Genomic DNA, 21,425 nt, shown 5'->3' on the forward strand with positions numbered 1-21,425 from the left:
GATATCTAAAATATCATCTGTACGTTACAAAAAAATCACTCAAAATATTTACTTACAAAGTTACATATAGTATACTGTGTGTTAAGATGGGACATATTTACTACATAATATGCTGATCTTAAACAATTAACGACGCGCCATGGGAGTCGTGTATACCAAATATGATAAGAAAATATAATGAGAAAATGTGTCCCATTTTCCCCTCCCCTACTATACGGGATAACTCGTAAGCTGGTACCATGTGTGAAACAGAACACGCGTGTTATAAAGACTCTCATTGCCCCGCCACGCGAAAGTTATTGAGTTTATTTTAATAATGTTTTGCTAGAACCTAGAATAGATCATATATATTAGTATATATATGCACAAATACGGTACCAAAAACACGTTTATGATATATGCAGTATCTGTTGCCCGATCGACGCTAATATATAAAAGAAAATAAAACAAACATTAAACTGACATATTGGTAAAATCTTTACAACCTAGTGTGATTATACTGTAATGCTAAGCAAGAAAACAATTTTGAAAAAACGCATATTGCTATAATTCTACTCCCTAAATAATTTTTAATACTGTTTCTATGTCAGGTCCAAAGCGCGAATTTCAATTTTTGTTAAAATAGTTTTTCAAGTATGACGAAGTCAACAAAGAGTACGGTATAGGTCTTCAGTGGTTTGTTTTATCTTTAAGTTAACTTCAAAAACGTTTTACACAAACTGCACTGTTTCTTTTGCATTTACAGCGCATTATAGTAGGGCTGCGATCGAAAGTCTGCTTAATGTAAGTGTTTTTAAGCATAATGGCAACGGCAAACGACGATGGAGTTAAAGTGTGTATTAGGGCGAGGCCATTAATTAGACGGTAAGTTTCAATAGATTGCCTACAATACTTAAAATGCCTTACAATTTATATTTTCCAACAGAGAATCAGGATGTCAAGCTCAGTGGGAGTTGGACACTCAACAAATAAAGTTGATTTCCAACAAGGAAAAAGTCAAGTCTTACATGTTTGGTATTCAACGCATTTTAAATAAATTATTTTTGTGTTAAAGAATAATGTTTAATCTCCCTTTGTTTTTTACACAGATCGAGTTTATGGAGACGATGAAACAACGAGAGATGTCTATGAAGAAGTGGCCGAACCAATCGTACAATCTGCCATGCAAGGATTTCATGGTGCCTGAACTGTTTACTGTTTACAATAATTTTATTTTTGGGTTTTGGTAAATTAAAACTACCAATCACCAAACATATGAAAGATTATGGTATTGGGCAATCAAGACTAAAATCAAATTCTGACACACTCATTGCGTTTAAAGTTACAATTCTTTGTTTAATATTGGTTGCAATTTTGTAGAACCGACTGTTGTGTAACATTTTCTAATGTTATGTTTACATGGATACTAAACATTACCCAGTATTTTATGTTATTGTTTCTACTTTGTGATAGCATAAACATAGATGGGGCAATTTACAGATTTTGTTGTAGCTTTGTATTGATTGTTGTAAATTGTCAGTGCCTTGTTACTAAATTTAAAAAAAAAACAATTAAAAAAAGTTTTCTTACTTACTGCTGTTAAATCATAGGGATGTAGTATTAAAGTATAAAAATTACAGTATAACACCTTTTGATATTATTGATATGCTCAAAGCTGTTGTGTGTGTTAGAGTGTGTATATGCACATACTTCTACATGTATGGTATGGGTATTGTGTTTTTTGCCGTGGGTTTACATTTTTGTCACTTGTCACCAGGAACAATATTTGCGTATGGTCAGACCTCATCTGGGAAAACATACACAATGCTTGGTAATACTAACTCACCAGGCATCATTCCTCTTGCTGTCCAAGATATATTTAACATGATACAAAAGGTAATGTTTTTTATTTAAACTGCCCACATATCTTTACTTTTGTTGTGTTAAATGTAGCTAAACATTCCGTTTCTAGTAATTTTTACCATTTTTTAATAATATTTTATTTGTTGAAATTTTTGTTTTCAGACTCCTGAGCGTGAATTTTTGCTCCGGGCCTCTTATTTGGAAATCTACAATGAAAACTTGAAAGATTTACTTTCCACTGAAGTTACCACTCTTAAAATCAAAGAAGATGAATTTGTGAGTTGTCTCTGTGGTCTTACTGTCAACTATAGACTAGTGTGTTGAAGAAAAATATCAATGATATAAATTCTTTTATCGAAGTTTACCTGAAATGAAAGTCTGAAAAGTGTAAATCAATGATTTTCTAAAGTGAAAAAACTTGGAAGCTTTCGAGCATTTTATCACTTGCACAAGCAATAATGGACACAGGTTAAACCTATAAATATATGATATTATAGCTTATAAAACTTATTTTATTTAAACAAAAATTAATAATTTAACATGTGTTGCAACTTAGAATTACTTGGGCTTAAATATGTAGGCAGCTGATAAAAGTGTGGTCTTCTCTAGGTTTTGTAAAAATCTTAATTACCTTTCCTAAATTGATCGTTAATGTTTACCTCAGAAACACGTGCGTGTGTATGGATTGCATGAAGAGATGGTGACATCACCCGATGATGTGATGAAACTGATGGCAAGAGGTGAAAAACTTCGACACATGGCGGCAACCAATATGAATGACCGTAGCAGTCGATCGCACACAATATTTAAGATGGTATGTCTAGAGGTGCAGCATGAAACTTTTTATTGCTAATTATGTTTTAATTTTCAGATTATTGAAAGTAGAGAGAGGGTGGATTTTAATCGAACCAGAGAAGTTAGTGACGATACTGCTGTCAAGGTTGCTCAACTTGTAAGTAGGGTTTTTAAGAACACAACAATTGAAAAGGAACTTTTATAATAAAAGAAGTTATGCAGAATATTCATGTTTGTTCCAATCATTTTTTGCATGTTTTAGAACATGGTGGACTTAGCTGGATCTGAACGAGCAAGTCAGACTGGTGCTGAGGGTCAACGTTTGAAAGAGGGTTGTTATATTAACAAAAGTTTGATGGTTCTTGGTCAAGTTATCAACCAGATCTGTAAAGATAATGAATCTACATCGGGATCTGTGTAAGTAAAGATACCAACTTAAGTTAGTGCGCTGTGAAAAAAATAGTTTTTTTGTGGCCTATGGCTATGACATAAAATATAATGCAAATTGTTTATATTTTATGTTGGCAGTCTTGTCTTTATTATTATGTTTTTTTTTCTAACTGAAGCTGTTAATACCTATTTTACTTGGTTCTTCTCAATTCTGTTTTACCTCCAAAAATATTAATTCGGCTTAGATTATAATATAATGGAAAACATGTTTATATTTAACCTCATCTTCAGTTTCATCAACTTCCGTGATTCGAAACTCACTCGCATCCTCCAACCATCACTTGGGGGAAATGCCCTCACCGTGATAATTTGTACCGTTACTCTCGCTGCAGTGGATGAGACCGACAGCACCTTGAGGGTAGGAACAATCGAACATTAATACTGCCTGAGAATTGTATGCTGACCATTCGTGCTAATATTTTTTGTATATTTTGAATTGCACAAATTCATAAAACGGAAAATTTTACAAATGTTTTTTTGACATTCCTGTATTACTTGCGATTTCATAACCATGTCTATGTTTATATTTGTTTCCTAATTTGGTATGATCTCAGATTTTAATTTTATTTCATCCTTAGTTTGCCAGCAGCGCTAAGAAAGTGAAGAACAAACCGATAGTAAACGAAGTATTATCTGATGAAGCTCTCCTTTATCGACAAAAACGTGAAATAAACCAACTGAAGAAGAAAATCATGCAGGTTAGATAAGCACTGATTGAATGCAATAATGACTTCTGTGTTGTTTTGAGTGTAAGGCTTTACTTAATCCATAAAGATTAATCCGTATATATATGCTGTGATACACTGCTACTTAACTATTTTTTTAATATTCCCTTTTTTTAATATTAAACAAAAAATTATTAAGTTTTTTACTGTAATTATTTATTCAAACGTGTTTTGTTATATACTACTGTAATTATTTATATCAAACGTGTTTTGGTATATACTTTTACTTTATTTTGTATTGTTGGCTTTAATTGTTTAAAAAGACAGACAAAAAGACTCATATTATTGAAAAAATTTAAACTTAAATTTGGTTTCCTCACAAGATGGAGCAACAGAGCACATTGAATGAAATGCGACAACAACAGTCGGATTTAGAAAATATGTTGAAGGAAAAATCTCGCCTTCAACAAGAACAAGAGGAAAAGATAACGATGTTAAAACAAATATTGCTTGTATCAAGTGTTCATCCTGCTGAAGCAAAGGTTAATATTAATAATTAGTAACTAGTAACTAGATCAAGCTTGTTAATTTTGTTATTTGGTGTAACAAGTGTGTTAATTAGAGAACAGTTAGACATATCTATGGTTTTAATTTGTTTAATTTTATTTGCATTGATTGCTATACATCATCATGCACAGTATACATTGTAGCATATGTAGTATCAAGTGTGGCTGTAACAAGGATAGGGTTTCTTTTGAATGAGAAGTACATGTTATTTATGACTTTATGTCACTCAGTGTCATACGAATGGGTAAAAGAAATTTGTGTTAGGGTGAAGTTCTAATAATCGCCCTTTGCCAAACCCTAATAAAAAATTCAGACATCCATATCATATTTATACGTCATGTATTTATAAAAACAGAAGCAGCAACGACTGCGTCGTGAGACTTGGTGTCCAGGAGCAATATCTTCCATTGCACCGAGGGTTGATTGGCATTTCTCACCCAATGTACCGTCAACAAAACCTGTTGGAAATAATATCATTACTGAACATGGTATGTATCAATGAAAATTGTTAGCTGTAATTTATTGATACAAGTCTATGTTTAATTTTTATATATTCACAAAGAAGAGGCTTCATTATCTCAAATCTGATATTATAAACATTTTGTTTAGTGGTTTGGGAAATAGAAACGGTTCAGTAAATTTTCGTCTCATGGGAAATCCCAATATTGTTACAAAGAAAAATTTTTTAGGGTTTTTTTATCACGTTTTCTTTCAAAAGCTTTTTACAAATTTTCATTCATTTTTGTTGGTATGCCTCTTTAAATTTATTGGAAACATGCAGTTTTGATATATAGTGTGCAGTGTGTCGTAGTAGTGTAACTAATCAGCAATAGTTTTCTTTGTATTTAAAAACTTGCTTCTGAATGTACATTTAAATTTTTTAATCACAATTTAAATCTTCAGAATTCACTGTTGACCAATCAACCTTTTTCGAGGATTTAAAAACTGAAGAAAAAAATCGACTTTTTGAAACCCCAATGTTGAATGGAAGTAAACGCCACATACTTGATGAGACAACACCAACAACCTCATCTGCTAAGAAGTCTCGAAGTGAAACGGTGGGTCTATGTTTGTTAAACAACAATTGTGATGTAGCCTTCTTAAAATGCACGCAAGTTTTACTTTTAGATACACAAATGGTAAAAAGTCTCTTCTAAGGTAAAATGGGATCTATATGTGCATATTTTATTGTTTCTGTGCTTTTCATCAGTAATGCCAAACTTAGATGTAAAAAAAAAACTTTAGCTGATGATGCTAAACACAGCAGAGTTTGAAAATCACTTTTTACGATTTTCGACCTACATTGACCCCCCCCCCTTCCCTTTTTTTTCTTTTAGCTGTGCCACTGCTTATCATTATAAAATGGGGCTGCTGTGGGCATAAATTTAATACAGACTATCATATAATACAGGCATTGAATAAAATATAGGCAACATTTGTGTAATAAAAACTGTGCTTTTTTTATTTAATGTAACCATAGTTACTTCTACAGGAAGAGAAAGATGGTAACTTAGTGACTTCATTATTGGAAGAAGAATTAAAATCTTTAAAAGAAAAGTTAACCAAGTGCCAACAGGAGCTTGTAACTGCACAGGAGGAACGTGACCAAGTGAGAATGGCCACAAAATAACTTGTAATAAATTTTGCAAATCTGACCTTTATCTGGTGCTCATAGAGTTGAACGATTCTTGCGTAAAGAATTACAGAAAGGACCGATGCTATGAAATTGTAAAAGCCAAAAATAAAGTACAACCAATTGTTTTTTAATATAAAAGATATATATTTGGCCTAAATGACATTGTCAATCTTTTATGTAACAATTGGTTTAGGTTTTTGTCTCCTAAATTTGCATTTGGTCTTTAACATTTTATGGTGAGATGGTTTCTAATATTTTTTTTTAACTATTACTGAAAAAAATCCGGAATTAGAAAACTAATAAATAAAGATAATTTCTAGGATATTTGTTGTGTTTTTAATGGTTGTTGTGGAAACAGTATTACTTGACGATCTGTTTTTGTTTTTGTAGAAACAAGAAGAAGCAAATTTGTTGAAGAATCTTGTTGAGGATATGGAGGCAGAGAAAGAGAGCTTAACATCCAAGGATGATCATGAAAAGATGGATCTTAAGATGAATCTGGCACGAGCACAGGGGCAGGTAGGGACACATTGTTAATTGGTAATGTGTGTGCGTTGATCATCGATGGGATGTCTTATTTTGTTCTGGTGCAAATAATTTGAATATTGTTTTTATAAATGTCTGTGTACTTGCTGTTTATTTTTATAAATATTTATCTACAAATTGTCGAAAAACTAGGATTTACTTGGTGCAAAATTGTTGGGGATATTGTCATTTTAGTATATATATATATTACATTGTAGTTTTGTATTTATTCTGTATTCAAAAAAGGCTTTTATTATCCGCAGGTGAAGATGCAGCAAGAATTAATCGATCAGTTTAACGAGGATCAACTTGATGAAGAGAAGAAAAAAGAGGAATCCAAGGATCATATCTCTCGCCTCACATTGGAAGTTGTTGATCTAAAGAACGAACTGACGAAGATGTCTACGAGTCATGGGATGGCAGGTTAGTATAAGAGTGCTTGTTGGGGTGGTGGAATATTTTAAGCTGTTAACCATTAAAGGGACAATCAACAATAAATCAAAATCTGTATACGAATAGAAATGCTCAAATGTGATCTAAAGGTACCACCAAAGTTTCAAAAAAATTAAAAAGTTTCTAAAAAATCCAGTCACTAATTTAAAAATAAACTGGCTGTGACAATGCATAGAAAAGAAAGAGTGACACTTAACTTTAACTGTTTCTAGTTTCTAAAGTGCATAAGAAAATTCGCTTTCAGTTTTCGGATTTGTCAAAATGAATGCTTCTTGTTTGTGAATAAATAAAACAATTTATCTAAAACGTTAACAATTTACTTTCATGTTAAAAATCAAAGAAAAATAAGCAGTGTTTAACATTTTGGTTCACACAGTAGGCTTTTTATTATTTTATATTTTGATTTCTTGTTTCTAATCAAAAAACCATCCACCTAGAATTACGAGGTCAAATGAAAGATCTTGAGATCCAACTTCGCGATTCTTGTCGCGATAAACGAAGAATTCTGGAGAAATTTGAAGAAGAATCTGAACATTCTCGGGAGTTGTCGGCCTCGCTTGAAAAGTTGTCACAAGATGTCAGTAGAGTGAAATCTGAAGCCGACAGTAAAGAAGTAGAATATAAAGAAATGGTGAGATGGTGTTTTGTATATATTTTAAAAATATTTTGTTAATTGAGCATTTAGAAAATTTTTACTCCAGGCAGTTTTAACTTATTGTTTATTATTTTCAAACATACAACTAGGAAAGCTAGGTGTTTCAGTAAAAAAAGGTTGAACACTGAGCCTGCATGTGATTGCCATAATAATGCATTAGGGAATAAAAAATATTAAAAATGAAGAAAGTGAAGCAACTAAAAGATAACTTTCTCTTCAATTATTTATCCTTCTTTTGGAAATTTGCTCTGCATAAATTTTACATTTTACCACACTAGTTCATCCCTACACACAACTATACTGTGTTAATTTCATTTATATTATTACTTGGAATTCTTAGGTTCTTTCATTGCAATCTCAACTTGAAGCTACCCTCTCATCAACCAAGGTTTGTTGCTTCTTAGAAATACTTTTGATAGTAACTAATGTAAACTATATTTAAGTAAAGCTGCTGTTTGATCTTGTGTTAAAATAGAAACCACAACAGTTTTTATTAATAGTTATTTGTATGTCTGTCATATTTTAATAATAAAGATGCAAAAAAATAAGTACACAAATATGTCAAAACATTGTTGCCTTAAATTGCCCTTAAACCCAAATACATTCCAAAACCTCACCCCGATTACTGTCTAAACATTTTACACTTTACTTCCCAAGTCTCCCGATGAAAGTGCGAAATATGATTCAGAAATCTCCTCCCTTAAGTCAGGAATGCAGGAAAAAATCACTGAAATACAGGAATTAAAAAAAGCTCTGTTTTATTCCGAAGTAGAAATGCTTAAATTGAAAGAAAAACACGAACAAGGTAATATATGTGATGTAGTGAATGTGTAAACTATAGGTTGATCTGTATTGTATTTTGCTTTTAGAAATTTCTGAACTGAAAAGTGAAGTCACTGCAGCAGCTCCTACACGTAATATGTAAGTATTTAATATTTGCTGCCAAACACAAGTTCTGTGTTGGATAAAACAACATTAGAAAGGTTGATGATGTCATGTGTCAAAGTTGCCCATAATAATACAACATAAAATATTACCATATGTACCTAACTTTTAAAAAGCCAAGCTACCCATAAGCTTAAAAAGGTAAAAATTTGTGCCAGCAAAAACATGAACATTTTTTTTCTATGCTTAACTTTAATAATGTTATTTGCTGGTTGTCACAATATTTGCCTTTATTTGGAAAATAGAATGATCATCGGCTCGTTGCATCATCACTATTGTATAGTGTTTATTTTAAAGGGCCTAAACACACTCAAATGTACATCGCTTTAATAGATATAGTGTGTTTTTCTAATTCCAACGACACCTTACTTGTTTTAATCAGTTCTGTATAACCAAAGATATTCCAGTTCAAACACCGTGAAATTCATAAAACTGATTTGAAAGTTGCGTGGCGAAAAAATTGAGAAGTGTACTACCCACGTGACAAATCACGTCACAAAATTGTTGAAGCGTGGCCGCTCTCATTCAGAAAGGCAAGAGGCAGTGTTTTCAGCGAAAAACGAGAGAACAAAAAAACGCAAAAAAGCACAAAAAAAACGCAGGTTTCGCTTTTACGAATGAATCAGTCACGTGACTAGTACGTTCCTATGTCACAATCACGGAGCTCGTAGTAAAAAAAAGATAGCGCTAGAGATCACTGTTTGAGGACGAATATCTCCGCCTATACTGGACCAATTTTAATAAGCAAAGTATTTTTGGAATCAATAAAACGGTCGCTTTATGAATTTACCATAAAAAATAAAAGTGACATGGGGTGTGTTTAGGCCCTTAAAGACATGTTTGTAAGATAAAAAGATAGTTAATTGTTTATTATAAAATGCACTCATTGGGTTCTCTGATTTTTTTTCAAGGTATATACGCAGTAACGAATACCTTTCCTACACATGTTATTAAGCGCCCATGAATGTTGCAGTTTATTTTAAAACCCTTTTGTTAAAATCTGTTAAGTTAAATATTTAATTCTTATATGCTTTAACCTAAATCTGCTTCTGTTGCTACCATGCATAACGTAACATTAGAAATTGCCTATTTAAAAAAACAACATTAAAATGTGCTTCTGTTTTGTCTGTCATCCAGCGAGAAACATGTTTTGACTCGAATAGTTAAAATCAAGTTTGTCCAACATTGATCTTATGCTATGATCATTGTAACTTATATTGAATTAAAATCCTAGGGAACAATCGACTTTGCTCAACGTATCACGTATGTTAAACCTTTCAACACACGAGGGCGATAAAACCAACTGCCTCGAAGAAGCGATCCAACATTGTGAGGTGTTGTTGCAAGAGAAGGAATCAGTGAAGAAGGATTACGATGACCTCGTGTTTAAGTGTGTGGAGAAAGAAAATGAAATTGGAAGTTTGTGAGTAATATATTTTATTAGTAATTTAAAACAAATTGGTATTTTTTTGTAATCTGATCATAACAACTTTTTTTACAAAAGTTCCATGCTGATTTAATGTAGTTGTATTACAAACAAAAACCATGTATTTGATAAACAGTTGACCCAATACTGTGAGAACTTTAAAATGTTTGTTTACTGTTAATACACTTTAACCACAGATGACCAAACTTAATTTTAGCTGCCCACATACTGTTGACGGTGCATGAAACAAAACATTTTTCACTTATCATGAGCTAATGTAGCCATCCATACTTATGAAGTAATTACATGAACCATCTTCTTACAGGCAACATGACTTAAAGAGGTTGAAATCGGAGATTGAGTCGATGGAGGAAAAAGCTGACTTTGAAAGAAATGAGAAAGAAATCTTATTTGAGGAAGAGGTAGGTCCCAAGTATTTTGAAAATAATTCTAGTTAAGTAGTTTAACCTTCGAAGGTTAGGTTGTTAATGTTAATGTCACCATATTGGTGGTATTATACTTTCTTAGACAAAAAACAGAAGGCTTGAATATATTAAAAATAATGCTAAAATATAACAATAAAGATTAGTAAAACCGTTAATATTGTTTCTATTAATTTTATTAAGTCTTATAACTATTATCACTAAACAGTCATTATTTTTTGCCTTTTAACTAATGTATGTGTGTATTTAAGTTATTATTTAGTCTAAAACATGCAACAGCCAATTATCTTACTGAATTTACATGATGGTTGCTTAACATCAATATGCAGTTGTAGTTTTATTAAAGTTAGTGATTGCATTTACAGAAAGAACGAAACGCTGAAATTGAACTTTATAAATCTGAGGTTCAGAAACTGAAGATGGAAATGAAAGAACTTCAACATCCAGGGGTGAGATGATTCCTCAGTGTAATTTTAGTTGTTGTGTTCTTAAAAACTTAGTACCGGTCGCAGCTGTTGAATTTAGATTTAATCAGTTTATTTAGATTTATCACGCTTATTCAGTTACAGTATTTTTAGATTATGTCTTGTCATAATTTCATATACTCATTTTTCATATATAAACAATTTATAAGCACTATATATGGTGTTAGCAATAAACCAAAACGATACTGGAATTAGTAATCACCTATTCATTGTATATTGTGTTTCTGCTTTACATGATATGGATATGTTAAGTATAAGGGATCTCATATAAGTGAGGGCTATCTTATGACCTTTAAACTCCCAGTGTGCGTTAAGGTGGTTGATAAATCAACTTGTTTAGAAAAACATGTGCTGTGTAAAAGATAGCAGTTGTAGTCTAGTTGTTGAAAAGGAAGAGGTTAAACTTTTGGTATACATCTATCTCTAACTAACCACATTCTATTCTGTATAAGCAACAGTCATATGATGCTTCAAGTCAGGTGCTTGGGGTGTACAACCTATAACCTTACTAAGCATATGATTCATATTTTTGTACATTACACTAGGCCACACCAGATCAAGTGCAATTGATTGAGAATCTTCGAAAAGACATTGAAGATTACGAACAAACCACGAAAGACGCGCAACACCAGTATCAGGTTGCGAGTGAAAGACTCCTCATGGTGACAAATGAAAGAGATGATTTTGAAATAACATTGGTTGGTAGTTTGTTGCTACTTTGCTATGGTAGCTTTCCTTGTGTTTATAGTTAATAAAATTCATGATTAATACCTATTTTTAACTATTTCTTAAAATTTTTCTTTAAAACTGGTATTTAGTGCTTAGTTGGATTTAAGTTTATTATTATAAAGTTTTTTTTACAGAAATCACAATCTGCGAAAATTAAAACATTGCAATCAGACCTTGACAGCTACATGGCTATGTCTGATATATCAGGCAAACCTGCGTTTAAAACTCATGAACTTAATCGATCTGTTTCTGTAGAACAACATGGTAAGTTAGTGAGCTTGTATTTTTTCCTCACAAACTGTTACCATATTATATGGCTGTGGACAAAATGTAATTATTGTACAAAATGCTCACAGTGAACTATATTTTGATTTTGACCAGAGGCATCTAACTTTTGAGTAATGTGCATAGAAATTCATTTGGATTAAATAATGTGTGGCTGAACTTTATGTTTGAAACATGACATTTTCTTAAGTTTTTTCCTTGTTTTGTCTGTGCTCTTGAAATTATTGTTTAAAAAATTATTACACCACAAAATTTAAGTGAGTCTACCTATGGTGAAATGCCAAACTTTTTAAGTTAAATCCACCCACTTGTGTCACTGTGTCATCATTTTTCTTCCAGATGATATTTTACACAAAGAAAAGGTTGAAGAGTTAACAAACGAAGTGTCAAGGATAACAAAGGAATTGGAAAGTCTTCGTGATGAGTTGCTCGTCAAAATATCTGAGTACGAAAGGCTTTGCACACTTTTTTTAAATTTCCAAAACTTTTTTTGGATAATAAAATTCACAGCAAAATAGATTGTGGGCGCCATAGAAGTTTTTCTATTAGCAAAAAAATCCAGCTGATATCCTTAACTTTGTAGTTGATTACTGGATCATTAAAAGTAATATTAGATTTTTATATTTCTATGTTGTATTTTATAAAAAAATCTGTATTTTTATATTTTATGAAATGTTTCTTAGAAATGAAGAATTAAATATGAAGCTTAAAGTTGATGCTAATGTTGAAAAAGTTGATGCTAATGTTCAATATGACCTTCCTCTGCAAGGTGAGGATCAGATCATGTTGTGTTTGTTTAACTGGGGTTTAATCTTGTCTGTTGTTTTTATGTAAGAATTTTTGTGTTGTTGTATTAAGTAAACACATGTAATATAAAAGTGTGCTTTATAAAATAACAGTTCAAAGAAAGTTTATTTTAACATCGTTTCATCTGCCCCTCAGCAAGACATGTGTAACAAGTGTAACAACTAGTGCTGCTACTGTGTTACTTTTTTTATAACACAGTGCTTCAAGTAATCTTGAACACACACAAATCTTAAATAGTTAATCATTTCAATGACATTTTATCATTCCTGTTTATCCAGAGGAAGAAGTAGAAAAGATGAAGAGGTCATTGGGTGATGCGGAGGTTGAGATCCTCGAGCTCCGGGAAAAAGTCGATGATCTTTGTCAAGCAACATCCATGTTTAAAGAAGAACAGGAGATGAAGATTGTGGAGGTTGCAGAACTAAAGAAGTCCGTGATGGAGAAGGATGAGAAGATCAAAGAGTTGGAAGATGCTGCTGTGGAGCAGGAATCTTCAAGTGGAGAGTTCAAAATACAAGAATTGGAAACTCAGCTGGTTGATCTGAATGCAAAGTATTCCCATCTACAGGGTGAGTATGAGTGCAGAATGAAGGATGCAACTATTTCCACTACACCAGAGTCGCTTGTTGATGAGATGCAAGTCAAGTTGGATGAGTTAAGTCATAAGTTGGATGAGAGAAACTGTGATGTGGAAAACCTTCGTCAAACTGTGGCTGCTTTACAGAGGAAGTTGGAGGAAAACAGAGAAAAAGTTTCCGAGATGGAAGAAGCTGTTCGGAGTTTAGGGGATGCTAATACTGAACTGATGGAGAAAAATGATCAATTTGAGAAGGCATGTTCCGAGAAGCAGATGCTCATTGAGAACATGAGAGCCGCTTCATGTCAGCATACAGAAAACTTAGCTGAAGTAAAAAGTCAATTAAAGACGATGTCGGAGGAGTTTGAACAAAAGCAAGAGCAATGTCAGCAGCTTGAAGAAGAATTAGCATCAGCAAGAGAAATTGAAGAACATTCTTCCAATACAGCAGTTACTAATGTTGAATGTGCTGTTTGTATAAAGAGGAACGAGCCAAGTTTAAGTAATGTGGATGTCGATGTCATCTCAGATGTAAAGGAAAAGACTACTGGTAATGAAGAACTACAGGAAGCTTTTGATGAGATTGATAATCAGCAGAAGGTTGTGGATGATCTTCGTGAGAAGCTTGCCGCTGTGGAGGTAAAGTTGAATGCAGAGCAAGAGAAAAAAGTTGAACAGGATCTTTCAGAAGTGGAGCAAAACTTTATTACTTTGGACCAGGAGTTTTCCCAACTTACTAATGCCATGAAGATGCAGGAGGAGGAGAATAAGAAGCTAAAAGAGGAGCTGCATGAAATGAAGGCTCAACTTGAGAAGATGCAAGGTTCATCAGAGCACATCATTGATCCGGATGTTTCAGTGAAGATAGAAGAGGATGCGCAAGATTTGAAGCAAGCTCTTAACGGAGAAAAAGAAAAAGTGATGATTCTCACAGAAGAAATCGTGATCTGTAAAGATAAGATACAAAGTCTGAAGACGAAACTTGAAGAAGGAAGATTAAATGAGGAACGGATTAGAGAGGAATTGGAAGAGAGTCAGCAGAAGTCTTTGAAGCTGGAAGAGCAAATTAGATCTTCAATTAATGATGGTCATCCTCGTGAAGTGAAGCATGTTCGTTTCAACATCATTGAAGATGAAGAATCTCCAACTAAAGATGTTGATGTCGATCAACCTAATCAACCAACTCCGGAAGATGCGATGCAGGAGGAAGTCATGGAGAGATCACTTGAAGAAGGTGAATTGGATCAAACTGAAGAAAGTCTTCAATGTCATCCGGATTTAAAGAGTATCGAAGAAGATCTGGAGGAGGCGAGGAAAGATCTTCTTGAAAAAGAAGCAGAGCTTCAGTTGATGAAAGATAAATTGAAAGACATGGAGGATGAATTGGGAGCCAAGTGTAAAGAAATAGAAAGTCATCGTGCATCAAATGATTGTCTTACGGTAGAAAATGAAGAGTTGAAGAAAAAATTGGAACAATTTATTTGTTTGCAAGAAGAACATCAACAGATGGTTGTTAAGCTCGAGCAAGTGGAAACGCAACATTCTGCAATGTTGGAGGAAATAAATCTTTCTAAAGAAGTTGGTGTAAATAACGAAGAACTTCTTAAACAAAGAGAAGAAAGGATAAAAGAGTTAACTGAAGAAAAAAGAGTTTTAGAAGAAAAGTTGGTAACTGCTGAAGAAAAAGTTGCAGATGTTGAAAGTGAAATGGAGAGACTTGTTTTGCAGAATCTCAACCAAGATGGTGAGCTTGAAAATATACAAGCTCAACTTGAGAAAGTTAAAAGTGAGATGCTTGATTTGGAAAAAGTTGCAGTAAAGCATGGAGAGTGTGAAGCTAAATATGCCATGATGGAACAAGAGGTGGAAGCCCTCAAGTTAGAGAGGTGTGAGCTTTCCAATGAGGTGACGGGGTTGAAACAATGTTTGGAATCTTTACAAACAGAAGTTTTAACGCTTGAATCAGATTTAACAAAAGTTAAAGTGTCTGAGTGTGAAATGATGAAAAATGTAGCAACTTTGGAAGAGAAAATAAAAGAGAAAGATGAAGAGATAAATGAGAGGAAGATGGAATTGGATGCTGCTCATGAGAAGATGAAAATTTTGGAAAAGATGGATGAGGGTTCGGACCATCATGAGTGTCATGAAAAAATATCCAATTTTCAAGAAGAAATTGATCTGTTAAAGTTAGAGCAGAAACGTAAAATAAATGAAGTTCTTGCTCTCAGTGAGGTTTCAAGAGCTGTAAGTGAAGAGATGGACGAGCTTCGGAGAGTTCTAGATGAAAAGATTCAAGCTCTAGATCAACTAAATGATGAGAAGTGCAAGTTGGAAGAAGAGCTTGCGAAGAAGACGAAAGATCTTGAAAGCTCTGCATCTTCTTTGGAGGAGCATAAGAAGAGTTGCAGTGAGTTGGAATATGAGATCAGTAGTTTGAGGTGTTGTCTGAATGAAGATCAATCAGAGCTGATGAGACTTCTGGAGGATCGGAAGAATTTATCGGAGGTAGAGAAGAATTTCATCGCTTTGTATCAACAGTTCTCAAAACTTAGTGAAGAGCAGCAGAAGATGAGGGAAGAGAGTAAAAATCTAAAGATGGAGGTTCAAGAAGTTAAAACTTGTGAAAAAGACCTGCAACAAATAAAAGATCTGGAAGAAGATCTCGCATCCGTTAAATGTGAACTTGAGGAGAAGATGACAAAGTGTGAGATGCTTACTTCCAGGGTTCAAGAATTAACGGAGCAATTGGATGATCAATCGACGACTGGTGAAGCAGAAATATTGAGTTTGAGATCAAAGATGGAGGAAGAATCATCTTTATCATCTGCAAAGATTGCTCAACTTTCAATGCAAATCTCAGAGTTGGAAAATATTGGCCAACAAAAAGATGAGGAGATAAAACAACATGCATCACTTGCTGAAGAACGTGCTCTATCTTATCAAAAGTTAAAAGAAGACATTAAATCCAAACTTGACGTCATCGAGATGAAAGAGAAAGAAATCTCTCAACTAAAATCCGAATTATCTTTCATGCAATCTAAGCTGTTGTGTGGAAACGAAAGTGAACAAGTTGCCATTCAACTTGAAGAGAAATGTGATCAGCTTAGTAAGGAGTTGAAAGAATCAAAAGAGTTGATGCAGAAAGTAAAGGAAGATGGAGATAATGTTGTATCTGCATTGAAGGTGTGTTGAACATAGTTTATTTGGTAATTCTATTGTATATGGATGAAGATCTACCACAATAGCTAGGCATGCCCCACAACTCTGGTCTACATATCAGTTAAACTGCGTACGCGTCGCCAGGTTAACTGATATGTAGACCAGAGTTGTCAAATTACACCTGTTGAATAATAGTAATGAATTAAAGCTTTGTCCTAAACATTTTTTGTTTAATATGTTATTAATAAAATGTAACAATTCATTTTTAGAGTAACTTGTTGGAACTTGAAGAAGAATCGGAAAAAGACAAAAATATTGTAAAATCACACATGGAGAAAATACAGGCATTCCAAGTTGAGGTCGAAGAATTACAACGAGATAACGACAAGTTGAATGCAGAGGTCAGTTTATTTTGTTTGAGTTGTTTATTTTGTTGTTGAATAACTTTGTATTATTTAAAGTTTATATAAATGATGTCACGTTTTTGTATTTATATTCTCCTTCAGTTTTTGAACATAAGATATATATATACTGTATGTCTTTATTGGTTCGTACAGCTTATAATTTAACATTATTTAATATAATAAATTTAAAAAAATCAGAAAATCTTTGAAAACATTGTGGTTTATGGAAGGGTTCACCAAATGCTTTTACAGGAATTGTTTTTTTTGGTAGAGATAATGATAGTAGTGTGTACAGTTGGAAAAGAAAAAATGTTTTATTTTCTTAAACCAGTGAATTGTGGAGAATATACAGAATTTCTTTTCTTTTTTCATGCACAGGTATTAACGTTAAATGAAAGATTTAATGAAGAGAAAAGAGAATTAAACGATAAATATCAGCGACTTGATGAACTTCTCACTGAAAAAGATGAATTGGTTTGAAACTTTCATTTCTAAGCTGTTTTTGCTTATGGTCTAGTAGCATAGTAGTAAAGCAAAAGCAATAGCTACTTTTTAAAAAGTGCAGATTATAATGTATGTCGATTTTAATAAAAAGTTATGTTTCATCCTGGTGTTGAAACTATACATGAGTTATCACCAAAAAGCTAATAAAATGTTACTTATATTAAAATTCAAAAGCAACAGCAACATAATAATTTATTGTTACAGATTAATCAGTTGAACAAAGAAAGTGGTGAACTCAAGTCACAGCGGTCACTTGGTGAGAAGGAATTGGAAAAAGCGATCGCTGATGCAAAGATTGAGATGACTGAACAAACAGAAAAGGTTGATACATTTAACATTAAGTCTCTGTAAAACACTTAAGTAAACATAAAGTATTCATATATGTCATGTGCCTGAAATCTGACATGTAATGTATTTTGTTATTAACCTGAATGCTTGTGTGTTGTGCGACTTGTGCCTTATTAAAATTTATGAACAGCAGCTACAGGGTTTTAGAATACCAACATTATGTTCAATTTTACTTGTTTTTTACCAGAATGTGCAGAAACACAAAGTGGTGATTGCGAAGGCTACAAAAGAATTAAATGAAAAAAGAATGAAATGTAATTTACTACAAACGCAGCTTAATGAAATGAAGAAAGAAAAAGTATGATATCAATTTTATTGTGACACTTATATCATGTGTATTGTTTCACTTTTAATATTAATTATAAATATTAGTTTTACTTCTTTATTGTAATTGTTGAATATCCAGGGGAAAAATGATGATGTCATCAGTGAGTTAAAAACTGCATTGGCGGAAAAGAAAGATGCTCTTTTGGTAAGTTGGTTGTTTCTATTATTATATGGATGAGACCTTTAGCATGGTAGGTGACCTGGTATGTAGACCAGAGCCCATTACCATAATATAAAGGTATTTTTTTACTATATACAAAAGATTCATTGTACATTATTGACAGAGTTCCGAAGAACAAATAAAGAGTCTTGAAAATGAAGTGAAAGCAAAGGAAGTTTTGGTGCAGAAATATAAAGAAAAATGTGAAGCTGGGAAACATGAGAATGAGGTGTGTGGTTGATGCATCTATTACGATGGTCAGCTAATATATCATGTTTTCTTTGGGGGGGGGGTTGTTAAAATTGTTTTACCTCAAAAACTTTTCACTTGTATTGCAAAATTATCCTGGATTTGGGGAATATTTTGCTGCAACATACAGAAGTCAGAATCATCATCTTATTGAGTTGTATGTTACAAGGGATCTGTTGAAACTTAAGAAATGTATAAATAACCTTTGAAAGTCTATGTTATAACACGCACAACCACAAGGCATTTCTAATTTTTAAAACTTTAGGGTGGGGTTATCTATAAGGGGCAAGTGGTGTATATTGAAAACTGACTTAAGGTCATTCAAGGTCACACCACATAACAAGACCTCTTGCTCCAATGCATGTAATATCAGAATGATACTCTGATACACAAACTCAGCTTATATAGGAACACAAAGTCAAGCATAACATTAAACATAAAGAACGAGAAAAACAATAATAAAATAATTGTTTGGACAATTGTAATGCTTTAGGGAGTTACTACAGAGGTCATGATAAACATAAAAACCTTATTGAAGTAAATAATAAATTTCTTAAAATAAAATATTAACAAATATGAATTTACTTGGGGTCTTAAATTTAAAAGTATTTTAAGGATTTTTTAAAACAGACTGTACAACATCATAAGGAAGCTCTTGGAAGGACAACTCACAAACTCCTCGAGAAATCCAAGGAGCACCAGGAGGCGATAAAGAGAATAGAAGATCTGGAAAAGGTAATTTATCAATGAATATTCAAACAAATAAAACGAGTTGTATATTTTGTTTTGAATCAAATCTCATGTAAACATTAATAGAGCAGTTTAAAATTTAGGATAGTAAAGTAAAATAAGATTTCAATGTTTTAGAAGATAATAATGAGTTACAAACATATAGTTCCTTTTTCGAGCAGAAAAAATTTTTTATGTTTTATATTTTAAAGGGTAAAAATGATCAACAGAAAGAATTAAGTCAACTTAACACCAAATACGAGGTCAGTTGGTTTTCTTTTTTTTAATGAGAAAGCGTTGATATATATTTTATTGTTGTGAACTCCAAAAAATTGCTTTTTTTTAAATGAGGCCAAATTCGGGATTCTATGTTAAAAACAATCCGCTCTACTGACATTAATGTAACTTGTGGTAGGATTTGGCGTGAAATACAAGCATAATATGTTAATTGATGGTTAATATGTTCCTTGTTAAAATAGAAATGGTTGAAACGCTGCCATAAACTCGAGAAAGTAATTGATGAGATGGATGAGGAGATTGATTCACTGAAGGAGGTCTTGCTTGTTTTTTTATATTCCAACTTATTTCTTAAATTATGTACAGTTTAGATACATTTAATAGAACCTGTTTCAGTCGTAGGATAAATTGTTAGTTTTTTATGTTTTTTTCTGAGGGTTGTTTAAGCAAATGTAAACATATCACAATAAAACTTGTCGTAAATGTAAACATACTTCAACTTATAAGTTTTAAAGTAGTAGATTAATGTTTCTACAATGTCAATGTTTTCAGTCGAAGACCTCCACAGAGGAAGCATCCAACAAATCGGAAGAAATTTCAAAACTTCAAAAAGAAATAAAAACATTGACCACAAAGTTCCAAGAGCAGTATGTTATGTTTTATAACCTTTATTTGGTTTGAAAGAGAAAAAATATTACTTTTGATGAAATCTAATTTTTTTAACAGAATTCAAGAATTGAAAGAAAAATTGAAATACAGTGATGAAAAAATGTTTAAAATGAAAGAACAAATTCGATTGCAGACTGCAAAACATGATGAAAGTCGTGAGTTTTTTTTGAGTTTATGTTTATCGCTTTTTCAGTTGTTTCGTTTTGTACTTTATTATTTCCTGCAACATTAAATCTTTTCTATTTTGTTTATGCATTAAATTTATATTTAAATGTCGTAAAATTGGACTTTTTTAATAAACAGCTATTTCGTTTTTCCATATGCATTTACAGATGCAAATTCAAAAAATTTAAAATATATATTTGCCCTGCCATACACAGACAGCACACGAATATTAATTTATTCCATTAACTTTATTTCTGCTAAAAGAAAAAATTCTGTTATTATATTTAGTTCCATCAAGATCGTCATCTCATATGACAACTCGCTCCTCCTCATCTAAAGTTGCTCCTGGAGGAGTGATGCAGCTCACAAAACTAGATATTCTGCAACGAGATTTTATGGAGCAGGAGAAGGAGCTTGCCAAATATAAAGACATTGATGCACGAAGAAGGTTGGACAACAATAGTTCAACTTTTTAGCTTTGGCCAATTTAACATAATACATCAAAACTTTAATGTATAAGCATTTATTTATTATTGTCAGATCTGAAAATCAGCGGCTTTTGGATGAAAATAATAAATTTCGTCGATATTTAAGAGCTCAAAAACAAGCAAAGGCAAGCGGATCCCATGGATCACAAAAAGGTGAGTGAATCAAATTAACTGTCGGATTTTTGTTTTTCGTGTTTAGGCCTACATTATTAATTGCAATAAACAGAATTAGCCACATTTGATCAAGCAGAAACAGTAACCTAACGTGTTAACTTTTGTTTCAAACTTTTTTTAGTTCCAGCTGCTGCAGCCAGTCCAGTGAAACACGAACCTGACAACAAGGAAAATGAAGAGATTTGCAAACAGCAATAACAAAAATGTTTATCTTACTTCGTATGGAATAAATACAATTGTTTATACTGCCAATTTCTGTTCAATACTGCTAACCAAATTTACTGCTTCCTATTTAGTTAACTTGGTGTATTGGTTCTTTCGTATGTCTCTATTGAACTATTCTTACTCACTGCTGTATATAAGCACTGCTATGATTTCTGCTCATACATTATTATTGCACAAAATAAATTGTTAACACCTTGAGCTGCTTAATTAGTTCTATTTAGACTACAGAATAAGGTGTTGTTGTAGTTTCATATGCCTATTTTATAATTATAACTAATAAATGGCAGCAAAGTTCCTTTTTA

The 21,425-nt window shown here is 32.5% G+C and overlaps 1 protein-coding gene across 1 annotated transcript; it reads left to right on the forward strand.

Moving 5' to 3' along the window:
• Positions 1 to 657: 657 nt before the first annotated feature.
• LOC149738456 (uncharacterized) lies at positions 658 to 21,321 on the forward strand. Its single transcript, XM_089875372.1, has 42 exons — positions 658 to 864; positions 926 to 1,014; positions 1,089 to 1,178; positions 1,757 to 1,875; positions 2,005 to 2,118; positions 2,507 to 2,656; positions 2,714 to 2,794; positions 2,900 to 3,054; positions 3,319 to 3,445; positions 3,666 to 3,785; positions 4,136 to 4,294; positions 4,675 to 4,807; positions 5,223 to 5,377; positions 5,812 to 5,928; positions 6,346 to 6,474; positions 6,744 to 6,903; positions 7,371 to 7,564; positions 7,929 to 7,976; positions 8,246 to 8,393; positions 8,458 to 8,509; positions 9,768 to 9,956; positions 10,285 to 10,381; positions 10,768 to 10,851; positions 11,433 to 11,585; positions 11,751 to 11,880; positions 12,241 to 12,346; positions 12,585 to 12,670; positions 12,987 to 16,468; positions 16,714 to 16,845; positions 17,227 to 17,322; positions 17,557 to 17,673; positions 17,888 to 17,998; positions 18,107 to 18,172; positions 18,312 to 18,416; positions 19,067 to 19,171; positions 19,378 to 19,428; positions 19,645 to 19,719; positions 19,955 to 20,049; positions 20,129 to 20,226; positions 20,525 to 20,684; positions 20,777 to 20,877; positions 21,020 to 21,321. The coding sequence occupies exons 1-42, from the start codon at positions 803 to 805 to the stop codon at positions 21,094 to 21,096; spliced, it is 8,118 nt and encodes a 2,705-aa protein (XP_089731498.1). The 5' UTR covers positions 658 to 802; the 3' UTR covers positions 21,097 to 21,321.
• Positions 21,322 to 21,425: the final 104 nt, after the last annotated feature.

The sequence above is a fragment of the Ciona robusta genome, chromosome 3 (assembly GCF_009617815.1).
Source record: "Ciona robusta chromosome 3, ASM961781v2".
NCBI lineage: Eukaryota > Metazoa > Chordata > Ascidiacea > Phlebobranchia > Cionidae > Ciona > Ciona robusta.

Excerpts from the sequence above, each read along its gene's own strand:
- LOC149738456 (XM_089875372.1), top strand. The coding sequence starts at position 803 with ATGGCAACGGCAAACGACGATGGAGTTAAAGTGTGTATTAGGGCGAGG. Across the intron at positions 1,876-2,004 it reads TATTTAACATGATACAAAAG|ACTCCTGAGCGTGAATTTTT; the intron begins GTAATGTTTTTT and ends TTTTGTTTTCAG. Across the intron at positions 11,881-12,240 it reads TGTTTCTGTAGAACAACATG|ATGATATTTTACACAAAGAA; the intron begins GTAAGTTAGTGA and ends TTTTTCTTCCAG.